At 37.9% G+C, this 22582-nt stretch overlaps 2 protein-coding genes across 2 annotated transcripts in view; one reads left to right on the top strand and one right to left on the bottom strand.

Annotated features, from left to right (window-relative positions):
• Positions 1-22582, top strand: part of PSMD1 (proteasome 26S subunit, non-ATPase 1) — a 63536-nt gene that overhangs the window by 17330 nt on the left and 23624 nt on the right. The gene's annotated exons all lie outside the window — the stretch shown is intronic.
• HTR2B (5-hydroxytryptamine receptor 2B) lies at positions 7960-19463 on the bottom strand. Its single transcript, XM_057367184.1, has 3 exons — positions 17884-19463; positions 11124-11324; positions 7960-9096 (listed from the first exon to the last, which is right to left on the bottom strand). The coding sequence occupies exons 1-3, from the start codon at positions 18191-18193 to the stop codon at positions 8216-8218; spliced, it is 1392 nt and encodes a 463-aa protein (XP_057223167.1). The 5' UTR covers positions 18194-19463; the 3' UTR covers positions 7960-8215.

Here is a 22582-nt window from a genome sequence, read left to right as displayed (position 1 = left end):
TGTGACGTTAGCATTGAAATAAGAAAGTACATTTGTTTCATGCAGTCTACATTTTTCTTTGGGAATTCGTGTAGGGTTGAACATGCTGTAAGTGTGAGTTCATCTGCTGGGTTGTACACTTCAGSAGCAGGAGTACGCTCAGAGTTGTCCCTCTGTCTGCTCCTGTTATAGGAATAGTAAAATCCATGTAAGGGTGGAGGTTACACAGTCAGAGGGTTGTAATTTCTTTCAAAACACCATTGTTTGAACATGACAGAACTACAGCCTACAAATTCGCGTTGTGTCATAAATATCCAGTTTGTTTTCTCYTGTTGTTACAACTATCTGTGACTAAAAGTTCTTCCTCTTGGATTTGAACTAAAAGTGTCGTAAACGTCACAAAATTGCTAATTTTAGGTAATGCATTTGCACAGCAGAACATTCTGTAAGGCTTTGCTGTCCCTGTTTTCCTCTGTGAGTCTTCCTTGCTATCACATACATACAACCCTGTATACATTCAAGGTCCTCTCTTGACTTTTATGACTGGTTAATAAAAACAGCATAGTATCAAAGTAAAATGTGATAGGATATAATGTAATAAAACATGACATTTAATTTTCAGAGCAACAAGGTTTTGCTTGAACTTGAAGATTAACTTCTTTTTAAGCGTGGAAATTTTTCTATTTTTATTGTGCTTTTGAATTACTGGGAAAACATACAAAAGAATGTATGTGGCTTTTTTCATTATTCAAAATNATACAAAAGAATGTATGTGGCTTTTTTCATTATTCAAAATTCATGAATCAAGGTTTAGATAGGATGTTCTAGTCTAGATTCTGAAGTTTTACCTAAGAATTGCAAGATTAAACTTTCCAGTATGTTTGAAAGATACTAAATCACCCAGTTACAATCCCCCAAGGGATTGGGAGAAGCAGGGATTAGTGCTGCTGTAACAGTTTCACTCTGGGATGTTGATGCATGCTTTCGTGGCTGTGGGAATGTCTGCAGGCAAGTCACCCAACTGAGCAGAGCAGTGTCATACTGCTTGAGTGCAGCATACATTGTGGGTCCTATTCATTTAGCACAAAATTTCCTTGTCCTATTCTTGAAATCCCCAAAGCTTTCCAGGGGACCCTGTATTTAGAATTGAACCTTGAACAGCAGCAACATTGTTGCTGTTAATTCTGTTTTTGCTGACTTTTAGAAGCAGTCCACAGGTTCAGACTGGGATGGAAACTTATCTTGCTGCCTATAGGACTTGGTGTGGCATTTTTCCCCTCTTGGGTTAGTGCCATACAAAAATTAGGCACTAATTATGTATTTTGGAGCAGATAATTTTCATGCCACTATATTAAATTATCAGAAAATGCTCTGGTGCAAGAGAGTTGTTTCAAAACTGTCTCCTCTTCCTTTTCCCATCTAAAAAACCAGTCAAAATTGTGTGGCGCAAAAGCCTGACACTTTACATCTTTTTTTGTGTTAAAAATGGCCACTTTTTAAAGAGGCACTTCTAAGTAAAATGTTTTTGTAAAGTGACACAGAGACATAAATAATGGGATGTTTGGAGCTTGCAGTGTGGATGCAGAGCTGAACAAGAAGCTGTATTGTGAAACACGGAGAAAGTGATGTATTGACTTGGCTACTGTAAGGTGACTCTGTTTTCCCAGTCCTGATCCTTTTGCCAGTGATCACAGATAGCAAACTTACCTTGTTGCTGTTTTTTAAAGTGTTTTGTTTTTTAAATATAGAAAGAGTTATTTTTACCCTAATTTTTACCACTTTAARTGACAAATTGGTCTTCGTTGATATTGCAGAGTGAGATGTGATTGGATTATGTAGTCAGCCTTATTTTTATATTGTTAGAGGAGTGTTGCRGTGCATCTAAACACTTCAGTTTATATACAAAATGAGGAGCTAGATGTTTTATGGGTAGAACAAATCTGATTAGGGAGATAGCTTCAATGTGGTATGTAGCAGTGCTTGCAAGCACGAACTATAAAGTTTAATGCTCTCATAGCAGTTGTTAAATCCAGGGGAATGAGAGTCATGGGGAAGTGGGACTTGATTTGTAGGATGTTACTTTTGTCTTGATGCAGTACTGTTGGGAAAAGGCTAAGGGCAGGAGAGGGAATAATGCAGCCTCTGGAGAGTCGCAAAAGGAAGATGGAGTCTCGGCTGATAAGTGTGGGCTACCCAAACATGAAAAACTCTGCATGGCTTCTGTTCAGTTTTTCATTTTAGGATGATGCAAGTAAAATAGTAATGTTTCCTGCTTTTGTATTCTTTGTGTTTACATAGCCTTTGGTATTTTAAGGCTATATATTTGTTTTAAGGCAAAGATCAGGTACTTGGATTTTATTCCAGGAAGACTCAGACAGTTTGTTTCCTTTAYATCCTCTAAAATACTTTTATCCAGAAGGCAGATGGCAGATGATCTGGGTAATTGAGTATTTGAGGCTGACAGTCACTCTAATGTGATCTGCACCAGTGRCTTTTTCAATGTTTTAATTGTGAAGAGGAATTTACAAGGGGAAACATAACTGCTTGTTAATTCTTGCATAGGAAAATTAAAAGGGTTTTGTTTACGATCCAACACACTTTGTCCTATTCAGTCTTCCTGAGATAGGAGAATGAAGGTGTCTTTCAAAGAAATAGTAGCAGAAATCTTATTGTAATCAGTAGAAGCCTTAGACTTTCAATGAAGTCCTTTTGGGTTTGAACATGTCTTTATTTGAACTTGAAACAGAGCTGTGTRTCTTTAGTGACCAAGCTGGCATGARCTGSAGGAGTCTCTTTGCTTCTGGCAAAACTAATCTAACTTCTAATGAGAATTGTAACTTTACAATTTGCAGAAATACATTCATTCTGTCAAGCAATGCTGCACTATGACATCTTGCATTAATTCTTCCCTGCCGTTGTTTTCTTTTAGTTCTAAACTATTTATATGCAGAAGATTTTACTTAGGAAAGCAGGGTTCAGAGCCTTATATCAACTGAGAGCTTTTGAAAAYCTCAGCAAGTGTTTCAACTTCCTACTGTAAACTGCAATGTCCACACAAATTAGTAAATTAAAGATCAGTGTAAATCTGACATAGTTTTTTTAGCCTTCTATCCTGCTGAAAACCCAAAAGTATTCCTTCAGGAAGTTGCTTGYTTCCTAAGGGCCTAAAATACTGCCTTATAGTGTCTGTAGTAAGCCTTTAAGCTCATTTGTAAAGATTTCAGATCACTCAAACATAATGTGCGTGAGAAGAGGAAGAGACATCAGTCTAGTATGTTCCCCCTCTAATTCCAGAAAATTATTTTCCTATTCTAAGACTATGCACACTAAGGATTTCTGACCAGCTAACTGGGCAATTTAAGCAGTGAGGTTTGTAACTAATTTGGTTGTCTGACCAAGTCTTTGAATTTGCTATAAAACTACTGYTCAGCAGCAATTTCAAATGAAGTAATCAAAAATCAAATTAAGTAATCAAGAATCAGTGAGATTGTTTGAGCCATTAGATGAAGTTGATGGATTTTTTTTAATGGCAAAAGCTTCCTGTTGGATTTTATTAAGGAATATTGATACACATCTTGCAGAATAAAACACTTACTTGTTGTGCAGGGTTTAATGAATTTGAAAATGAGTTGCCACTACCTGTGTAGAGCATTTGTAAAGAGGATCCTTTAGGCCCTAAAAAGCTCTTAATTTTTGAGAGCAAGAGGTTGTTTTTCAGAGGTGGGAAAGAACCTAAATATCTGGATGCAAGGAATCATAGCTGTGGCTTAACAGATAGGGTTGACATGAATTATTAAAAATAGGAGTAAAAATGGACACCTTTAGCAAGCCTTCTTTCCTATTTTTGTGCCTAGCTCCCCMTTGTAAAATGAAAAGGCTTCCTCTCCTCTGCTGGGCAAAAGTCTTCCTTTTCCACTGGAGAAACAGTGTTTCTCATGGGAATGAACACTGACAGTAAACACCATGTCATTATGCCAAGGCAAAATTATGGAAGTTACTTCTCTCCTGGCTATTGTTTCTACCATGTTAATGGTTGCCTGCTGGGCCAAAGAGGAAGTGAAACAAAGGAGGGCTTCTGAGCAGTTGTACRTAGCATCTTTATCAATATGAAGAAAGGAATCTAATCCCTCATGGTAATCTTAAGTCAGGGCTGAGAACTGGTCAGAACTCTGGGACTCCTGGCTCCAGCTTGCAAGGCAAAAAGCCAGAAGAGCTCTGGCAAATGTTCTGCCTCTTTGACACTGGGCTCCAGTGTCCCATGTTGTTCAGTGTGCCTTTACCAGGTTTACTGTCTTTACATTGCTTTACTTTTTAAGTCTGAAAAAGATTATGGGGACTAATGCTTTTGTTTTCTTATACTAGCTTGCATGGATGTGGATTTTTTCACAATAAGAAAAGACTATAGAAAAATGACACTTTCTGTGCAGCACTGTGAAAAAAAATCCTGTGCCTCTTGCGTCCAGGTGATACAACACCAGTTTATAGCATCAGCCTGCCTTCTCAGTGCCTTCTGCTGAACACTTCTTTAAACTGTGTTTGCATTTGAAAATTGRTACTGGTATGGCCTAGTGTGATATAGTCATGAAGAGTTTTATACCTGTAGGATACAAGATAACTGAAYAATGTATTTTTCTAGCTGCCTGTCRGTTTCCTGATAAAATCTGAGCTAAAGGCGTGCAGTTTATGGAACCCCAGATGGTTTAGGACTGGCTTTACAAAATGTGTTTTCAGATATCACCATAGTTGAGATTAACGAAATTTTTACTTCTCTGTTTCTCAGGGTGACTTAAAGATTGGGATTATTTGGGCTTGGTTGATTTTTCTTGGTTTTATTTGTTTCGTGCGGGTTTTTTTGTTGTTTTGTTTAGTTTTTTATAAGTTTTTTTATAAGTTTTTATTTGTATTTCAAGCCATTGATTCTGTTAGGCTTCGAACTCTATTATTTTCCTCTCTGCAAGACTGCTGAGTCCTTATGTCCATGTCTGTGCTGTAATTTTTAATTAGATAGGCAGACAGAACATTGACTGAATATCTCCTAATGTATTTTAAATAATTAAACAACAAAACAACTACCATACTTCTCCGTTATTCTTCTAAAGTGTTCTTCCCGTAGTGCTTGGATGTTGCAGATCAGCATTAAAGGTCTTTGTAATAATGGGAAAAGTTGAACTAGGTAACTTTCAGTTATTATTTTATGGAGTGTGTAGAGGCTATAGACCTGGCCAGGTGGCTGATTTTGTGTGGGCCAGATTCTGAAAGAACTGGGACCATTTTGCTCCAGAGAAAGGAATCCCTTTTGTCTTTGTGTGTGTTAAATGTGACTACTTTCTCCTGTAAAAAGGTCTTGTGTTCTACAGCCAAGTGACTGCAAAGCTTTTATCAGTTATTATTTAGGCTGCTATCTTTACGAAAAAAACTGGAAGCTAAGAAAATATTCTCACTTTGCAGCCAGCATATAAAAATGTAGTTTATAAATTTGTGTTACCTAAAGATTATGTTTGTGGGTGTAGTCCTGAGCCACCTGTCTTGCTTGTCAATACCATAGGAGCARTGTTGTCCTTAGTTACCATACAACAAACTGGTGCTTTCTTACAGGACCTTGCAGTGACTCTCATCATCTCTTACTAATGRAGGTGATGTCTTTGCTCAGATCTGTGCTTGTAGATACAGTTGCTAAAACAAGATCTCTGCTGTCCATTGTTTTCTAATTTCATACTTTTGCATCTTCTCTTCATCTTTTCTCTTGCTCTGTTCTTCTGCTTTCCAAGTCTGTTACCTGAATTCCCAGCTTGTTTGCTTTGTCGGTGGACAAGCAAATGAGCAATGTCTTCCTACACTTAGCATGTTAAGTGAAATGTTTTCCACTTGGTAAGTGGAAGCATGGAATGTGCATGCTTTCTTGCTGATGTGTTTCTGTCTATGGAGACATTTTCTTTCCCTGTAGGAAGACTGGATTTTTGATTAGTCACTAGTCCTTTAGATTGAAGTTTGTTGTTGCTGACTGAACACAGTAACTGGAGCATGCTGAGCTTCTGTTTAGTTACTAAACTTGAGAAATCTGTATACTGGCTTGAGAAAGTACACCTCTGTTGGGTCAGACTTTTTCGAGGATTATTTCCTGTTGGTGGAGGTCTAAGCACTCATTACAAAGAGGCCTTGGAATCGTTCTCTATGGGACACTTAGGGCAAATTACTTCTTGTATAAGACAGATTGCAAACTTGACAGCTATACAAGAACAGGGTCAGACAAAAAAAAACCTGAGTTACTTCTCAGTTTTTCTAGATGCTGGGAGTCAGCAAGCTATTTGCTGTGATCACTCTGTGCATGGGTGTGATTGCACCTTCAACTGGTTCCAGAGCTCTGAGTTAAATAAGCCACTGGTCTGTGATGTTTTCAGCTACACACCTGGAAGTTTTAGGGGGTTTGGGGTTTTTTTTATTCCTATTCCATCACTGTTTGAGCTTCAAAGTAATCTAGGCCTTATTAAAAGCATTTGATTCTCAAATACTTTTAAGTGTAGATGTCTTACACAGCTATCATAGTCCATCAGTTCTGTCTTTCACTCACAGAATCCTCTTAAACAAATTTTGATTAAGAGAAAGAGGGGAGAGCGGTTAGAATTTATTCTGATTTAAGYGGCTAGTGATTATCACCAAAAAGGGGTGGAAGGAGACAATTTACTGCAAGTACCACCAATGTRTTTTTAATGCTTTCTCCTGAAACTCTCTGGCAGTTGTTATGGTAGGCTCTGTTATGAGCTTGCATATGTTTTAAATTAAATATATATAAATAAATGTTTGAAGGACATGTTATCTTTAGTACTTTCTGTTCTGCAGATGAAAAAAACCTAAGCCTTTTTCTGTGTAACCAAAGAATGCTGAAAAGATTAAAAAYGAAAACGAAGCCCAAGCTGAAAATTTTACTGTAAATGGAAACTATTGAAAAAATGGTGAGCTGGCTGCTTGCTGTAAGAACTTCAGTGCTTTGGGGAAATCTGGTTTCCGTTCCCAAAGAGAGATGGTCTGGGACTGTCACAAGATTCTGATTTCCCAAATGACAGACTGGTTGCTTTTTTGGATTGTAAGGATTGACTATTTCTGTGAATTCTRTGCTTTGCATGGCAATCTTGAACATGTTTGAGAATCTACAAATTGGGACCTGTARTGTTATGCCATTAGTCCCACTAAATCATTTTGAGCTAAGTGAAAGTGTGAGTATGTGCAGGTATAAGTAGTACTGATGTCTTTGCTCTTGTTTACATGTGAAGTAGCTGTTCTGTCTGTGATTTCTCTTCTTTCTGTGAACTACATTGAATGAGGGGAGGCTCATGGGAGCTGAAGTTCCCATGGTCATAAAAAAGGAATCATGTTCATATAAATTGCAGGGACGTTCCAGGAGTGTGTACTGTTTCACTCATGATCACTGATTGTGTATTRTCCTATTCTGACTTAAATAATTCATTTGCTTAGTATGAAAAGAAAAAAAAAAAAGGAAGTTTTCTATGAATAATCTGGCAGTAYTGGGCTTATGCATATGTGAATGTATTGGAGATGAAATTCAGGTGGGTGAGATATTCTGCCCACCCTTACAGCAAAGAGAAATTTCCACACGTGGAATTTTTAGTTATGTCTTATGGAGTGGGCATGTACATTGATCTCTRGAGTTAGTGATTCTGCTTGTGATTTACCTACCCTCAGAGAACAAGAAAAACTCCTCTGTGGATACACAGTCTCAGCAGAGGAATGTACCTGTAGGGAGAGAGTGCAGTGAGCTTGTGTGCTGGTTTGCYTGCGGAGATTCAAATTAAAACCAGTGAGCTTGTATTCCTCTGCTACTTCCATTATAGAGCATTTAACCTACAGAGTTTTGTCTTCTTGCCAGAGTGCATGTTAAAGTAGTGTTKGTACAGAAATGCTTTTCTTGTAAAAATGTTCTTTGAAGAGACTGAAGATGATAACTGAAGTCAGCTACTCAAACAAATTCAGCTTTTATTTATTTCCCTGTTCCTTAATCTACAGTTCTGCATGAGTTGTCTGTCATGGAATGAAGTTGTGGTTGCCACCATGGGGTTGGGGTTAAAGTAGAGGAGACTTTGGAGGAGAGAAATTAATATAAATTTATAAGATATTGCTTGCATAAATAACAGAAAACAATAGTATTTATACTCTCTTACAGCACAGTTATCTAGAATAATACATACAGTAATGCTGTGATAGGGACATGGCTACCATTCCACTATACATAGCTGACTTGTTCTTCTGTTTTATCAACCTCATTCTCGGTGAGCAGCAACGTATCCAGCAGAATAGCCGATGATGCTTGGATGGGTGAGCTCCTCAGCCTCATTGGGCTCTGGTACATAATGGGGTTAATCCCATTTCTCATCCCATTCATGACAAAGAGCTTGGAATTTTCTGCCACAGAGCTTCTGAAAGAGATCCTGCTGGAGTGCTTCCGAAGGGCCTTGATAGGCTTTGTGGTCCGATAGTTGCAAGTGATGTACCTGCTGAAAGCCTCCCTAAATGTTTTGTTGAAGAGTGTATACACRAGAGGGTTCACTCCTGAGGATACATACCCTATCCAAACAAATATCTCCAAAAGCTTTTGAAAAACATCCTTGTTGCAGGAGTTGCACAGAACTGAGCTGATGTTTGTTATGAAGAATGGGCACCACATCAACAAGAAAAGGAAAAATACAATTCCCAAAACTTTTGACGCCCTTTGTTCATTGGTTATTGTTTGCATGGACTTCCTCCCAATGGTGGATGTCCTGCAGATAGGCATGTCACTGGACAAAGGCTGGTCCTTTCTGGAGCCATTTAGCATGGCCACCTTTTCTGGTGAGGAGGCAGGTGTTGTGTCACGCTGAAAGACTGTGGACACCGATGACCAGGTGAAGCGCTGCGGCGGCTTGTTGATCAAATAGGCCTTTTTGCGCAGCACTTGGATTGTCAGGAAATAAGTGACRATCATGATAGCGAGGGGAATGAAGAAGGCAGCCACTGACCCRTACAGAATGAAGTCATGAAAATGATCAGGCATCAGGGCACACGTRATGTTTGTAGAATTGCCATTTCCATCCTCAATGCCTCGGATAGGGACCGGAATTGCAATGCCTGCAGGAGAAAAAGCAAGTGCTTCAGAACAGGGTAATCGCTTCATTGGGCCTGAAGCCTCGGGGTTTCTAAAGAAAGGTAATTTCTAAGCTCGGGAGCAGGCACAGGGTGACTGACATAATGTGAGTTGTTGAAAACRTCACGTGGGTAATTGGGCAAACAGTACTTTGTAAGACTTGGCAAGCTGGGCTTTAACAGAGTGCCCTTTCTAAGGAGATTGGGCCTAACCCATAGTGATTGAGGAAGCAGTATAAAGTTGCCAACTTTTCAAGTGTAAAACACATGAATTGCTTTGACTCTAGTTGTTAGAATTAGTATGGCTTTTCCTCCAGTGAAATGTGTTTCCCTAATGCCATCTGCCCTTTTTTTCTTCCTCAGGGTRACCTTTGCACTTTTTGAAGGGCAGTTTTGTAAATACATGAATCATGTCTTTCTCTCTTCTGTTAACCACATCAAGTGACTGGACACTGACAGCTGATTTTTTTCACCCTGCTTGACTCTTTTGTATATACAAATAGTTAAATAGTTGCCAGAATTATGCAGTGCATGTTCGAGATGGATTTGTTGTTTAAAGTCTCCTGCATATTTAGGAGTGTTKAAATGAGGCTGGCTGGCCCTGTAATTCACCACTCGTTTAAATAAAATGTTAGCAGTCTTGTCTTTTAAATGAATTTTTTATAACCACTGAATTACAGTCAGCACTTCATTTGCCAGCATTCTGACATTACAACAAAAACAACAGGTTCCTTGCTGTCTGGTGGAGGTGATTTGTGCTGTTTTCTGATACCACTTAATGAGATCTAGGGATTTACTGTATTCCTSTGCTACTCCACTTACTGAAGTTGGTTCAAAGCAGCAAGAGCTAAATCGGTTACTCTTCAGCAACTCAATCCCTTTCTTAATTAGAAGCACGCCTTCAGATACAACAAGCATTTAAAATGAGTATTGAACCAACTTAACCTTGGATTTGGAGAACCTGGCTCAGCTGCAGAGTGGTTTTGTGTTAGGTAAAARGAAATTGAAAACTACAGCGCTGATTAWTGGCAATAAATCAGACATTAAAAGGTCAACTTGTGACTGTCTTGTCATGATAAGGTTTTTTGAGGGTGTTGGTGATAGAATAGGGATAGYATATGGGATAGTATATTTACTCGTATCATCACAGCTCTTCCAGAATTTTTTTCAAGTTGGAAATTTGGGGTTTAGGCATGTTTGCCTCAACTAAGAAGGTGACTGTACACATTCTTCTATGTATCATTTGCCTTAATAATGTGGAATAATTTTGTTCAGTCTTGCACACAGAGCATACAGCACTATGGCTGCCTGCAGTATGCATTAAGCTATTTGGGTTAAATGTTTTCACTTCCTTAGCTCATTTAATGGTTTATWTTTTTAAAGCATTAAAGACAGGTGAGGTGGAGCAYASAYATCATAGAGATACTGATATCATAGAWGTTTGTACATYRGTATCCTTTATAWAAACTKTTYGGAGTTTGTTGTTTTAGGAGGTTTYTTGTTWGACRTTRGCCTTTCTATATGCTTTCTTAGCCTTCAGTGTCGATGTGACCAGCCACTCATTTATCTTTCAATCTTTGGTATAAGTAATTGACCTTTTTGAACTTGCACCATGTACAGTTATAAGGCATGGATTTTACCAGCTCATGACTTAAATTGTATTTGGGACAGAGTAGACCATCACAGGAACACAAAATCTTGCTTTCCTGGGAGACATGTCATGCATGCAGATATTTTCTTCTGATTTTTGAACTTCTAGGACCATGAAGAAGAGTGATGATTATCCTGACTCAATCCTTGGCCTTTCTGGAGCGCCTGATAAGGAGCAGTGGTTCAGGCAGATTTTTATGATGTAGCTATGTATGATCCAGAGGTGGACTTAGGCCAGCCTAAGTGTTGTGGTCCTCCAATCAATAGTACTTGGCTAAATTTTCCATTTGCCCACCTTTTACCTATAGTTTTGGACATGAAAASTTCTGTGTTCCCTTTTCCAGTCTCCAGGTCTTACATACCTATTGAAATGAGCCAAACCACGATGATTTTGGTGATTGTTGTAGCCCATGAGTTGTACTGACTGGCCTGGATTGGCTTTTTTATCGCAATGTAGCGGTCTAGTGAGATGGCACAGAGGTGCATGATGGAAGCTGTGGAAAAGAGGACATCAAGGAACAGCCAGACAGGACACAAGGCAGTGGGTAAAGGCCAGGTATTGTCTGAAAGAGAACAAAAAACTTATTAGAATCTAAGCTTTTTGAGACCTTTTGGTGTATGATTTTGCCATGACATGATTACCTTTGAGAAGTTCACAGGAACTTACCACTATTACCACTGCCTCAGCTGGGTTGTGTCTTATATTTTAGTTTAACTCCTAACTGCTGTGGTATTGATCAGGCTATTTGTGTACTATAAACCTTTCCCTCTCTTTTTGTCCTTTTGTGGCAAGTTCCTTATGACAAGGACTCTGGATTAAAAAGTTTATTAAAAATGGACCATAACTGTGTCTTGTGAGCCTGCTATTAAATTACTATTTTCATCTCTTTCTCCTTGATGGTCCTATGATTCAAGGTTGTTTTAAATGGAAGAGATAATGAGTCATAACCAAGTATTAGTCAGTCATTGCAGAACCACTATTGAATCTTAGGAGTGATTTTAAAGCGTCTTGTTCACATCTTTAAAATGAATTTGCTGTGTCACTTGGTCAGATACAGGTGAGCACTAACGTGACAGAGTAGGGCTATTCTGTCTCAGAAATTATTTTATAAAAGTTGAACGGTTTTGTGTGCGTCTTATTTTTGCTTCCCCAAGAGCAATGGTTTGGATTTTTAGTCTGGCCTCCTATTTCTTAGAGTAGTTACCTATCCTTAATGTAAATCTTTATAGCAAAATGGTCTGTCAACTGCACTGTGTCCAAGATACTGCACTGTGTGCAAGATAAAGGTTTTATAGTGTTCAGATTTCCAAAAGGACTTTATTTTTGAGAGCTGTGTCTTCTCTATTGATGTCTGCAATACCAAATGAACTCTAATGGAACTCTGATTTTTTTCTTTTCCTCATCTATTTTCACTTAGAAGTAGCGTGTGTTGTAATCCAGGGAAAGTGGTTCAGTTTGAGGTGCACTTTAGTGTTGTGTATCTAAAAGGATACTCTGTTGTCCTACGGAAGAATGTGTGAACGATGAAGATTTTTTCATTTATAATGGTAGAAGTTGATCTACTAAATGTATTTTCCTCCCTTATAAAATAATAAAACCAATCAGTAGGTACATTAATAGTATTGCCAGGGAAATCAGTTCTCTGTTGAATGATGATTAGGGGGAAATGAAGACATTTCTGATAAAACTTTTATGAAGACAAACAGCAAATACTTTACTGCACTCTTATCTCTGTTGGGAAGCCTTCTGTGTTAAACAAAGAGAATGGAGAGATGGAGCCCTGAACTGAACYTCAGCCAACCCCAAAGCAGAGGACTCCAGGTGAGGATGACGTAGGCAGTGAGGCAGAAGGGAAAGAGGCGGTCTTTTTCAATTTATTAACCAGTAAATTTTAGTATCTACCATAATTATTTCCTAAAATAGATTCTATAGTTGAAATTTTGCTTCAAAAATTTAGTCTGTCAGACAGGTATGAGAAAGTTGTAATTAGTAGATTATGAAACATTTACTCATCTTTAATTTTCCTGCCTAGACTTTTAGCTGGCAGTAAGGCATGGTGCATTTCTGAAACAGATTTCCTTTAAAAAGAAAAAACAAAATGTATTGTGGCTCATGTAACCAGCTGTAATTAAAAAAAAAAACAGTTAAAAGAAATAACTGATTTGATGGGCTTGAAATGTTTTTGCTCACTCCGAAGAATTAAGACTTCTTTTGACTTTATGATGAAGGATTAATTCAGATAAAATAGGAACAATAGAAAAATATGTTCTACAACTTGAAGGGTGGCAGATAACACAGCTGGATTTCAACTGAGCAGCTAATACTTCTTTTGGACAGTACTCACATGCCGTTCCCTGGATTATAACGGCTTTGCGTTCTGGACAATTCCAGTGTAAAAAGTCTTTCCTTTTTTAGTTAATTTACTCTTTGCAGAAGGAAATACTTTGCAATCAAAGTCCTTTTTGCTTCTTTGAAATAAAGGTACRTTTAAACAGTGATCTGACAAAGTACAAAGAATCTTGTGTATTTTTGAGTTKTAAGAGCTTTTGTGAGTTGACAACTGCAACAGAATAGGGGAAGCATTATATTTTCTTTGTTTTTGTCTAGTTTTGAACTGGGTGCAGAAGGCAGTAGGTTATCACATTCATGATTATAGCATTTTGTCCTGCTATATTTGTGTGTAAGAGATACTGGTTTTTATCCAAACAAAGTCTAAATAAACTTCAAATGAAGTAGCTGGTAAGAACTGAAGATAATGGTTATTATTTAAATGAAACAAACATCATGAAACTGATACTTGCAAGTCCAGAAGAGTCACATAGTTSTCTAGGATTCATTCTGTGGTGTATTTTGCTATAGCTTATTTTAATTTGTAGGTTATACCTGCATCAGAAGCTCTGTGCCTGGTGTTTTAGGAATGCTCTGGGCTGAGTTCTTGTGCTTTTCTGGTGATCGTGATGCTGTGTATCACTGTTGGCCTATTCTGTTAGTTTAGGAGTGGGGAAAAAATGGAATATTAATTTCCTTCCATGATTCAGAAAACATCTCTGACCCTTGAACATGCTGGTGACCTGCTTGGTTGTTGTCCTGCTTTATAATTCAGAACCTAAAATTAATATGTCCTGCCAAATGGTGATACAAAGCCATTAGGAGGTCATGCTTGGTTTGGACTKTTGTGATTCTCTTATTATAGATCTACATTGTGGAAGCAGACCAAAGCATTTACAGGGTTGAGATTATTCACTCTCATTTTTCTTGAGAGCTAATAGGAGATTGGATTTTTAACAATTTTTTTGAAATGCTTTGGTTACCTGACAAAGGTGCCTGCCTGAAAATTTGTCTGGTTTCTCTAGCTGTCAGGTAATGTAAGTTAAAAAAAAAAATTCCTTCTTCCTACAACTTTGCCTCAGATCCTCCCAGCATGCAACAGTGCTGCTGTTGCAGATTTTGCTTATTTTGAATCAAAACAAGACAGAATATGTGCTTTAAGATTAGTCTTGCACCTTAAGAGAAGTAAAATGGGCTTTTACCGCAACTGTCTAGCCTTGGTTAATCTTTATTTAAGAAAAGCTTTATTTATAGGAAATACCATGGAAATGTGTAATCCTTATAACAAAGTACAGGGTAGAAAATCTGCTCTTCGTATAAGCCAAAACATTTTTGGAAAGCTCCAGAGAATGCACTCCTTGTGTACACATATAAGCATGATTGAGAGGAATCTTTAAATAGACTTGGAAACCATTCATTCTTCTGCTATRAGGGCTGCCGAAATGTGCTACCTGTAAAGGGTTTTGTTGTTGTTAGATAATGATGCTTTTGCAGAGATGGAAATGGATGTTTTCCATTTTAAGGCAAAGTTTAAATCCTCACACTCTGTGTGTGTGTTTGTAGGTGCATGGGGGCTGTTCACCCTCACGTCAGTGCTTGRCTCTCTGGGCTGCCAAGGCCTGGTGTCTCCAGGATGTTCTCTAGCTTTTTTTTTTTAATTTAATCAAAGTAAATTTTTTTAAATTAGGCTTATTTCTGAGAAATAAACCCTTGTTTTCTTACTTATAGATTTGAGATTTTGGAAAGCAGTGCTTGATTGAAGTTTTCTCTGGCAGTTTGCACAAGCCAGAAGGAAAGCTTTGTTGTGATTCATTGTCAGTACTGGGGGAAGATTAAGACAGTGATTGCTTGTGATAGATTAAAATAATGGTTTGCAGCCTAGGATGATCAGCATTACCTTCTGATTTTAAGTGGATGAATATCAGGAGTARAGAATTAATTTTAAAAGATGGTATGTGCACTGCCTCCAAGTAGCCCATTGCCCACCAAGCTATGGACATCAGACTTCTTCCTGCTGCAGGCTTTGCAAGTGGGAGGATCTCTCAAGTTTGCTRTTTTCACTATTCAATGAACAGCAACATCTTTGCTTTCCTTCAGTAGTTCTGTGTGGTAGAACTTTGGATAACTGTTTTGAAAGCTAAGTTACAGAGAATGCAGTTATCTTCTAGCGGACCCTCCTAGGATTTTTTAAGAAATGAAAAGAATTTAGCTGGCTATAAAAGCTATGAAATATTTATGTATTCTGACACTCACACTCCTAAGTTAAAATTGCTGTGTATTCTTGTACTGAAGTACATTTTGGTTGCTCTGCTGAGAATAAATAATATGGTGCTTGTGGCATTACACCTGCAAGTGAGTTTACAAATTCATTTTATTTACTAATTTTTAAAAGGGATAGCTCTTTACTACAGAGACAGTCCATTTTTGAAGATTTTTGGTAAATGTTCTGGCAGGGTGTGGAGCCAATGCCTGTAAMAGGTTTTGATTTTGAACACCCTGTGACGCATTCATTTGTACAGTCAGGATCTTAATGTGACTGCACTTTAGTTCACACCTTTTCCTTCAAATCTTCTCCACATAATGAGATATCAATCCCAAATCGGAAGCATAATATTTTTACTCTGTATCTAGAAGCTGCACYCAGCTCTTTCATTATTATGGAAACATTCCTGTGTGGAAGTGCCAGGAGGCTGAATTTAGTTTGCTGTCTGGCTGTCAATGACTATTCTTTGTTCAAGTAGTTGTCTGGCTAATGTAGCTTCAGGATTTAGGCTTTTTAGGTATGTAAATATCTGTTCAAACTTCATTCCAGTAAGTCCTCATGTTTTGCTCATGCTTTGACCTTCTATAAACACCTCAGCATCTTCTCCCAGTCAGTGAAGAAGCAAAGCAGTTTTTCTGATTGGCTGCCAAGGAGAGACTTGTATGCAAGAAATTTCAGTTTTAACCACCTTTATGTAGAAGGCGGGTTGTGGTCTTAATTAATTATAACTCATTTTACTACTTTCTGGTAAATTTCCTGCATCATGAAAGATGTTTTTGTTTGACTTTTGAATTAAGATTCCTAGAGTGCTTTAAACTGTTGTAACCATGGTTTAGCACTGGATTAATKGGGAGATTAAGGAGCAATAGACTATTTATGAAGTTATAAAGAAAAGATTTGTTAGTCTTGCAGAATGAAAATAATAAAAAAAAAATCCAAAACAAGAAAACCACACTACTACCAAAAACCTGTTCCACAAAATCTAGAATTTGCCCTTCTTTATATTGATTGCTAGTCAATACTCGTACCTTTTATGGTTAGTAGTTTTATTGTTGTTATTAGTGAGACCTGTGGCACAAACTAAGCAGTTACAGCATTCATGTGTAAGTATGGAGGTGCTTRTCTGCTTCTTGCCTCTGCACACACCTGTGCACATACATGACATACCAATGTTTTCTATAAGTGACTGTTTTTGAGTTAGAAATCACTGTCTCAGTTGTGTACATTCACTTTTCTTTTTAGAAACTGTTGCTTGGRAAAAAAATTCTTATTCTGTGATCTCAGTGCTGAATTCTGACCTCCAGTTCAYGCTTCTGTATAGGGAGAAGCAGTCTGCAATGCACAGAAATTCACGCTCAAGGCATTTAATGAACAAACATGTTTGTTAATAAAGTGATACAGTTTTCTGTAGCAATCAGAAGGTACTGATGGCCTTTCTGAAATAAAGTTTGTGATTGTGTTTTCTTGTTCAGGCAACTGTTAGAGTCTAGCCTAGGAAAAATTAATTCCTGCAGCCTTTCATAGGACCCAGTGGTGTCTGCACCATAAAGATAATTGTATAAATCTGTAAGTTTATTGAAAAACCTGACTCATTGATTTTTTTTTCCCATTTATGATATGAAAAGAAACAATTTAAAATGTATTCTTAAAGAAACTTTAGGGGTAAAAGAGAGAGACTTTCCCATGGAGTTGCCTCTGATTATTTGTCACAAGCAGTATCTGAAATAAGGCTGGGCATGAGAGACTATGGAAAAGTCATTCTTGTTCTATAAGAACTAATGAGAAAGAAAGTGTCACATCCAAAGTTTGTTCATGTAAAAAAGACCTATTTTATTACATATGAAGCAGACAAAATGACAAATCTGTATCTCAAACATTAGGTACGTGGATTGAGGCTTCCTTGTCTTGACAGATGACTTAATTCTTTGTGGTGCTTTATGAACCTGTGGCTTTCCACAGGGTGGGAGAAAATCAGTTTCTCTGAAGCTGGTACTGGTTAAGTTTGTTGTCACTGATGGTGCTAGGGACCATTTCTGACTGATCATATAAATCTATATGACTGCTGATGGAGTCAATACTCAGGTAAAATCAGGTGCATTACTCATAGRAAGTTCAAAACCTGTTCAGTGTACTGAACAAATACCTAGTCTTTATTCAAGGTTTTTAACTGAATACTGCCTGCAATTAGTCTAATATAATACAACTACCAGGATTGTGCTGATGCTGTCAAAAATTATATTACACTGTACAAAATATAATTTCCTGTGCTCCAGCTCCGATTTGAATCAGTTTTAAGTCCTGGGTGATTTTTGAATGGTTTGTTTCMAAGTAAAGAATATCCACATGGTTGTACTTCCCATAAAGACAATTAGGTTGTGTTAAAGTGAGAGGGAGAGAAGATTTAGTAGCCCTCATCCAAGTGATTTTAAAAATTGTAATGGTGGAAAGCAAACCATTTTTCTGTTTAAATTAGGCCTACCCAAATTATACCTCATATGCAAACCTGATGAAACAAGCATGCTTCACTTACCAAATAATATTAYGAGAAGGGCAATCGGCATCACAAACAGACCCACGAGCAAATCTGCCACCGCCAAGGATGTCAGAAAGTAGTTGGTAGCATATTGCAACTTTTTCTCCAGGGACACTGCCAGAATGACAAGWATGTTCCCCCCAATGGTGGGGATTATCACCAGGAGGATCAGCAGTGCTGCCCAGTGCACTTTRTTTCCTTGTTCCTCACTTGGGTAGTCCTGCTTGGGTGCTCCTGTTACTGAGAGAGGTGACAAAGATCCATTGCCAGCTCCAGACCCATTGAAGAAATGTAAAGGATGGGACATTTTTGAGTACAGCAGAATGTATTCAGGAGCTGTATTTTGCGCAGGAGTTGCGTACGGTGCAAGAGTTCTCTGTTCCTCTCTGGTCCAGGATGGTCCTGAAGAAAGGCCAGCATGGTCAGTATGGTAAGCTGGTCATCTGCTATTTTGAGATACTGTAACTATATCCAAGCTGGTATCCATTTTTTTTTAATATTCTGTGCCTTGCTGGGCACAAAATAGTTTTAAAAATGGAAGTCCTGTCTTGTGTCCATCTCTGGTTGGTAGGGTTCGGTRGTCTAGTCTCCCATTTATAGCGTCGTTTATGTTTCAGAAGATAATAAGAAAAAAATCAGTAGCTGTCAAAAATAAGCCGTGCGTTAGCTTCCTTTTGTTTATTCTTTGTAAAGCAGTAAAGAGTGATAGATGAGTTTGAGTGCCAAATGATCCCTTTAGGTGCAGCCTATGTAGATTTGCTCCTTCTGAGTCCAAACTGATGCAGAGGCAGATGCTCGAGTTGTGTATGTGCAACTCCTCCTCTCTCGAGTGTCTGGTCTCCAGCAGCGTGTGCGTAGGCAGACAGCAGTTCCCATATTTCCCCTTATTAAGAATCCTATTTCTCCACAGAGGGTAACCCCAAAAATATCTTCAGAAATTATGTATGAGGTTTCCTTTTTAATCTCAGCACTTCCTAATTTATCAGGTGAGGGTCAGGAAGCTGCAGACAATAAAACACTGGTGACAGTCTCAAGGGGACCGTAGAGATTTATCGAACTGAGACATCTAAATTTACCCATTACTTGAAAGGGTGGGAGTGAGTAAAACGCTTGTTTTTGTAATCTGAACAAGACTTTTATTAAGCACAGCCTGTTCTCTCCCTCTCTCTTTCCTTCTTTCTCTGTTTCTGTCAACTCTGCTAAAGACTTAAGGCTTGCATTTCCCCCCTCATACAGAGATGCAAACAGCTGTCCTGGCATTAAGCTGAACAAATGCTCAGTTACTGAGAAGATTTGATGTGTTGCAGTTTTCAGGTGAAGAAAGCCTTACCTCTTTCTCTTGCATTTTAGTAGAGTTCACTTTGCATCCAGGAAGATCCTTTGTAATTTTCTTTCTTCGTCACATGTTGAATTTTGAGATTTTTCACTACTGTCTGGAAAACAAGTTGTTCATTTACTTTTGGCTTTTGTATTTCTGAAGCTTGTCTCTTTGTGTGCTTTTGTTTAGCGCATTTCTTCTATCAGCAAGATAAAGAATTTCTCTTTTGGGAAAGCTGTATTTCTTCTCACCCAGCTATTTTCTCTAACTCTGAAATGAAGAAGAATAATTCTTACCACATGTAAAAAAGGATAGAAATAAGGTTGTATTCTCTTTTGCTGTCCTTTCTCTTCCATTCTGTGTTGATTTTCCTAAAGTGACCAGCAGAGTCTGCGTGCAGTTCTCTCTTTGTTCATAAGCAAAGCTCGCAGTTTGCTGCTACCCTTGTTCACTGCTCRACTCATTCCAGCGTATCCAGCTCCAGTATTTGAAAAGCAGGGAGGTTTGGCTGGAAAAGAGACAGGGTTAATTGATTCAGTGCTCCAGCACTGTAATGTGTGCTCGGTGTAGCTGTATCAGGATGTGCAGCTCCTGGAAATGACCCTTCACACTACAGCCCCGTGTCTCTGTGCAGTGTAGCGTGTGTCTGTCTGTCTGTCTGTCTGACTGCTGCTCACTCTCTGGGCTCTCCTGCTCACTTGCTTTCTGGACGGAAGCACAGTTAACCCTAAAAAGTTCTGCAGCCCCGTAAACACTCCAGGTTTTTTCTTKCCTAACTTTAGATAAGTATTGTCTGGCACTTTTATTTTAAGTATGTACACTGTTACTTTAAAACTTTCCTTCTGCAGCTGCTTTTTATTATCCTGAATGTTCTCTTTTGTTACCTTCCAATTTTCAGATGTGTGTATAACCCTGGCATCATCTTATAGTTCTGTATTAAAATGGAAATAGAGTTCGCTTCCAAGGACATTAGCTGCAAAATTGTGTAATAAGTCCTTGAGTAAAGGCCAGAAGAGACCATGAGATCACGGTCTGACCCTCTGTATGACACCAGCCATTACATTCCATGAATTGCTAGTGCTCACCAGCCTTGAGCTGGAAATCAGGTCCTTAGAGAACAGTGCATCAATTTATATTTCTTTAAAAAAGAAGAAAATCATATCTCTAGAAAGCAGGTAATGTGGAGACAAAAAGAGAAGGTTTTGTCAGAAATTTACAGAAATACTTGGGGTGCATTCAGATCATACCATAGAATTTTCAGTAGTTTTCACTTGTTCCTTATTTTTCCTGTGTAAAGGAAACCTTCTATAAGATTTCCATKCTGTATTTATTTACTATTGAGTGTYRATAYCTTTACTCATCAGAAAAGTATATATTACAAAAATAAAGATTGTTCCACATATGGTAGTACTATTTCCTTATCTGGTCACCTCCCCATTGTCACCCCTGACAGTACTGAGAGAGTAGAATACATGAARACATATAAAAAGTGGAAATTGAGACAGGGCAGTATCTTATTGGGCGTTTATGTTCAGTTTTTCTTAAGCTCCACTATATCTAATCAACTTCTGGTTTATATTCTATAGAACTTAGGGATGTCCTGGCATTATGCTAGCTGCACTTGTAGTCTTTACTGCAGATAGTTGTGATGAAAGCTAATGAATATATCCATATCTAATTGAAAAGGAAATTATTTTTTAGATACAGATAAAACCAGTTATCTTAAGAGCTTGCAGAAGATGATGCACAAGTTCAGTGCTATGCTGGCATGCAAGCATTTTTACCTCCTTCATGCACTGTTTAATTTCAGAGAGATGAGATAAAAARCATATCTGCCCTTTGTGATGTTCTCTGAGCTTTATCAAGTTTGAATCATTTGAAACACATCCTCCTCTGTATCTATTACAGATCTGCAGCARGTTCTTCACTGTATCTTCTGGCCARGCTTTTTGTGCAGGCCACTGTCCTGCCCCTATGCCCAGCTCTTCTCCTGTGCTAGTGATGATAAACATTAAATCTTGCTAGACCCCACTCCTAGTCCACTGTAACCAGAATATCTGAACCATGCACAGATAATATTTTTATTTCCCATCCCTTGCTGTTACTTGTTTTCAAATTGCCAGTGCTATTTTATAGAGCCATGTCTCCATCAGAGATGAGCTGTCTCTGGTGAGTGCTGTTCAGTCAGTACATATCCCTTAAGTTCACTTGCGGTGCTGTACATGAGATAGTTGCAGGAAATTCCTGGTTTGGGAATTGCTGGGATCATTTTTGTCCAGAGAGATGGGATGTTTAGTCTACACTGAAATATATCAGTTTGTTGCATTTTTCTCTGCAGATTTTCTGTTTTCTAWTGTACCCTTTTCTGCTAGCCCCTTCTCCAGTAAAGACTGCCAATTGTGCAGTTAATATCTGCATTTTTCCTTTATTAACTCACTCATGGATTAAAGGAAACTTCTTTTAAGCTTTTTTTTTTTAAATCACCACTACACTACTAAAACAATGTGTGGAAATAGTTCTGTATAAAATGATTAATTCATGACCAACAGTTTAGAAAGTTATAAATATTTAGAATCTTTTGAAACATTACTGGGACACTTAATTTAGGAGATATATTTGACATTGTTCTTCAATTCTTGGACATTTCATTTTTCAATGAGTTGTATAGTCCTTAAATATTTAGACTAAAAAATAAGTACATGTTAGTGATTCTTCAGATGCTTCCATTTTTAGACTAAGTTGTGCGACCARTGTGATGGTTTTTTTTCAGTATTCTGTATATTTAATTASTGATGCTACCATGTATTATATATATGTATTTATACATGTTTAAATATTGCTGAAATATGAAGAAAAATGGTAATAATGCATTAACCTTGAAGATTACCTGGAAGCCTACTATGTTGCAATTGTAATGATTTTCAGAAAAAAACCAGTTTAGGTCAACACCATGGATTGAAAAGTGGTCAGACCACCCTCTGTGTCCAGCTGACTGTTCCAACTTGTTCATATCAGTCTGTTAACGATCATCATCCTGGTTTTCATTCTGTTAAATTTTGTACTGGAGGCTTAAAAAAAATTTTCTTKCCTCTCTCTTTGGAAGTAATGAAGAATTCAAATTTATCTCTGGTTTCTCAGAAAMTCTAGGGTGTTTATGTCACTAATATTTAATTATATCCAAGAAATTAATAGCCCCAGGAGGGAGCTCAGAGTTAAGGCTGAGGCAATTGGGCAGAAGTCATGCAGTTCCTTTGTGTTGTCCTGGTTTCTGGGAAGATTCAAAATCTCTAGTGTAGAGTGTTTCTCATGGAGGTTTCAAAGCAACCAGTTGATGAGTAAAACTAATAAAATGCCAGCTATTATGTTTTGCTGAGAATC

Source organism: Malurus melanocephalus, unplaced genomic scaffold (genome assembly GCF_030028575.1).
Source record: "Malurus melanocephalus ecotype Western Australia unplaced genomic scaffold, MMel_1.1 scaffold_75, whole genome shotgun sequence".
Classification (NCBI taxonomy): domain Eukaryota; kingdom Metazoa; phylum Chordata; class Aves; order Passeriformes; family Maluridae; genus Malurus; species Malurus melanocephalus.
This window is presented reverse-complemented; position numbering and strand designations above follow the sequence as displayed.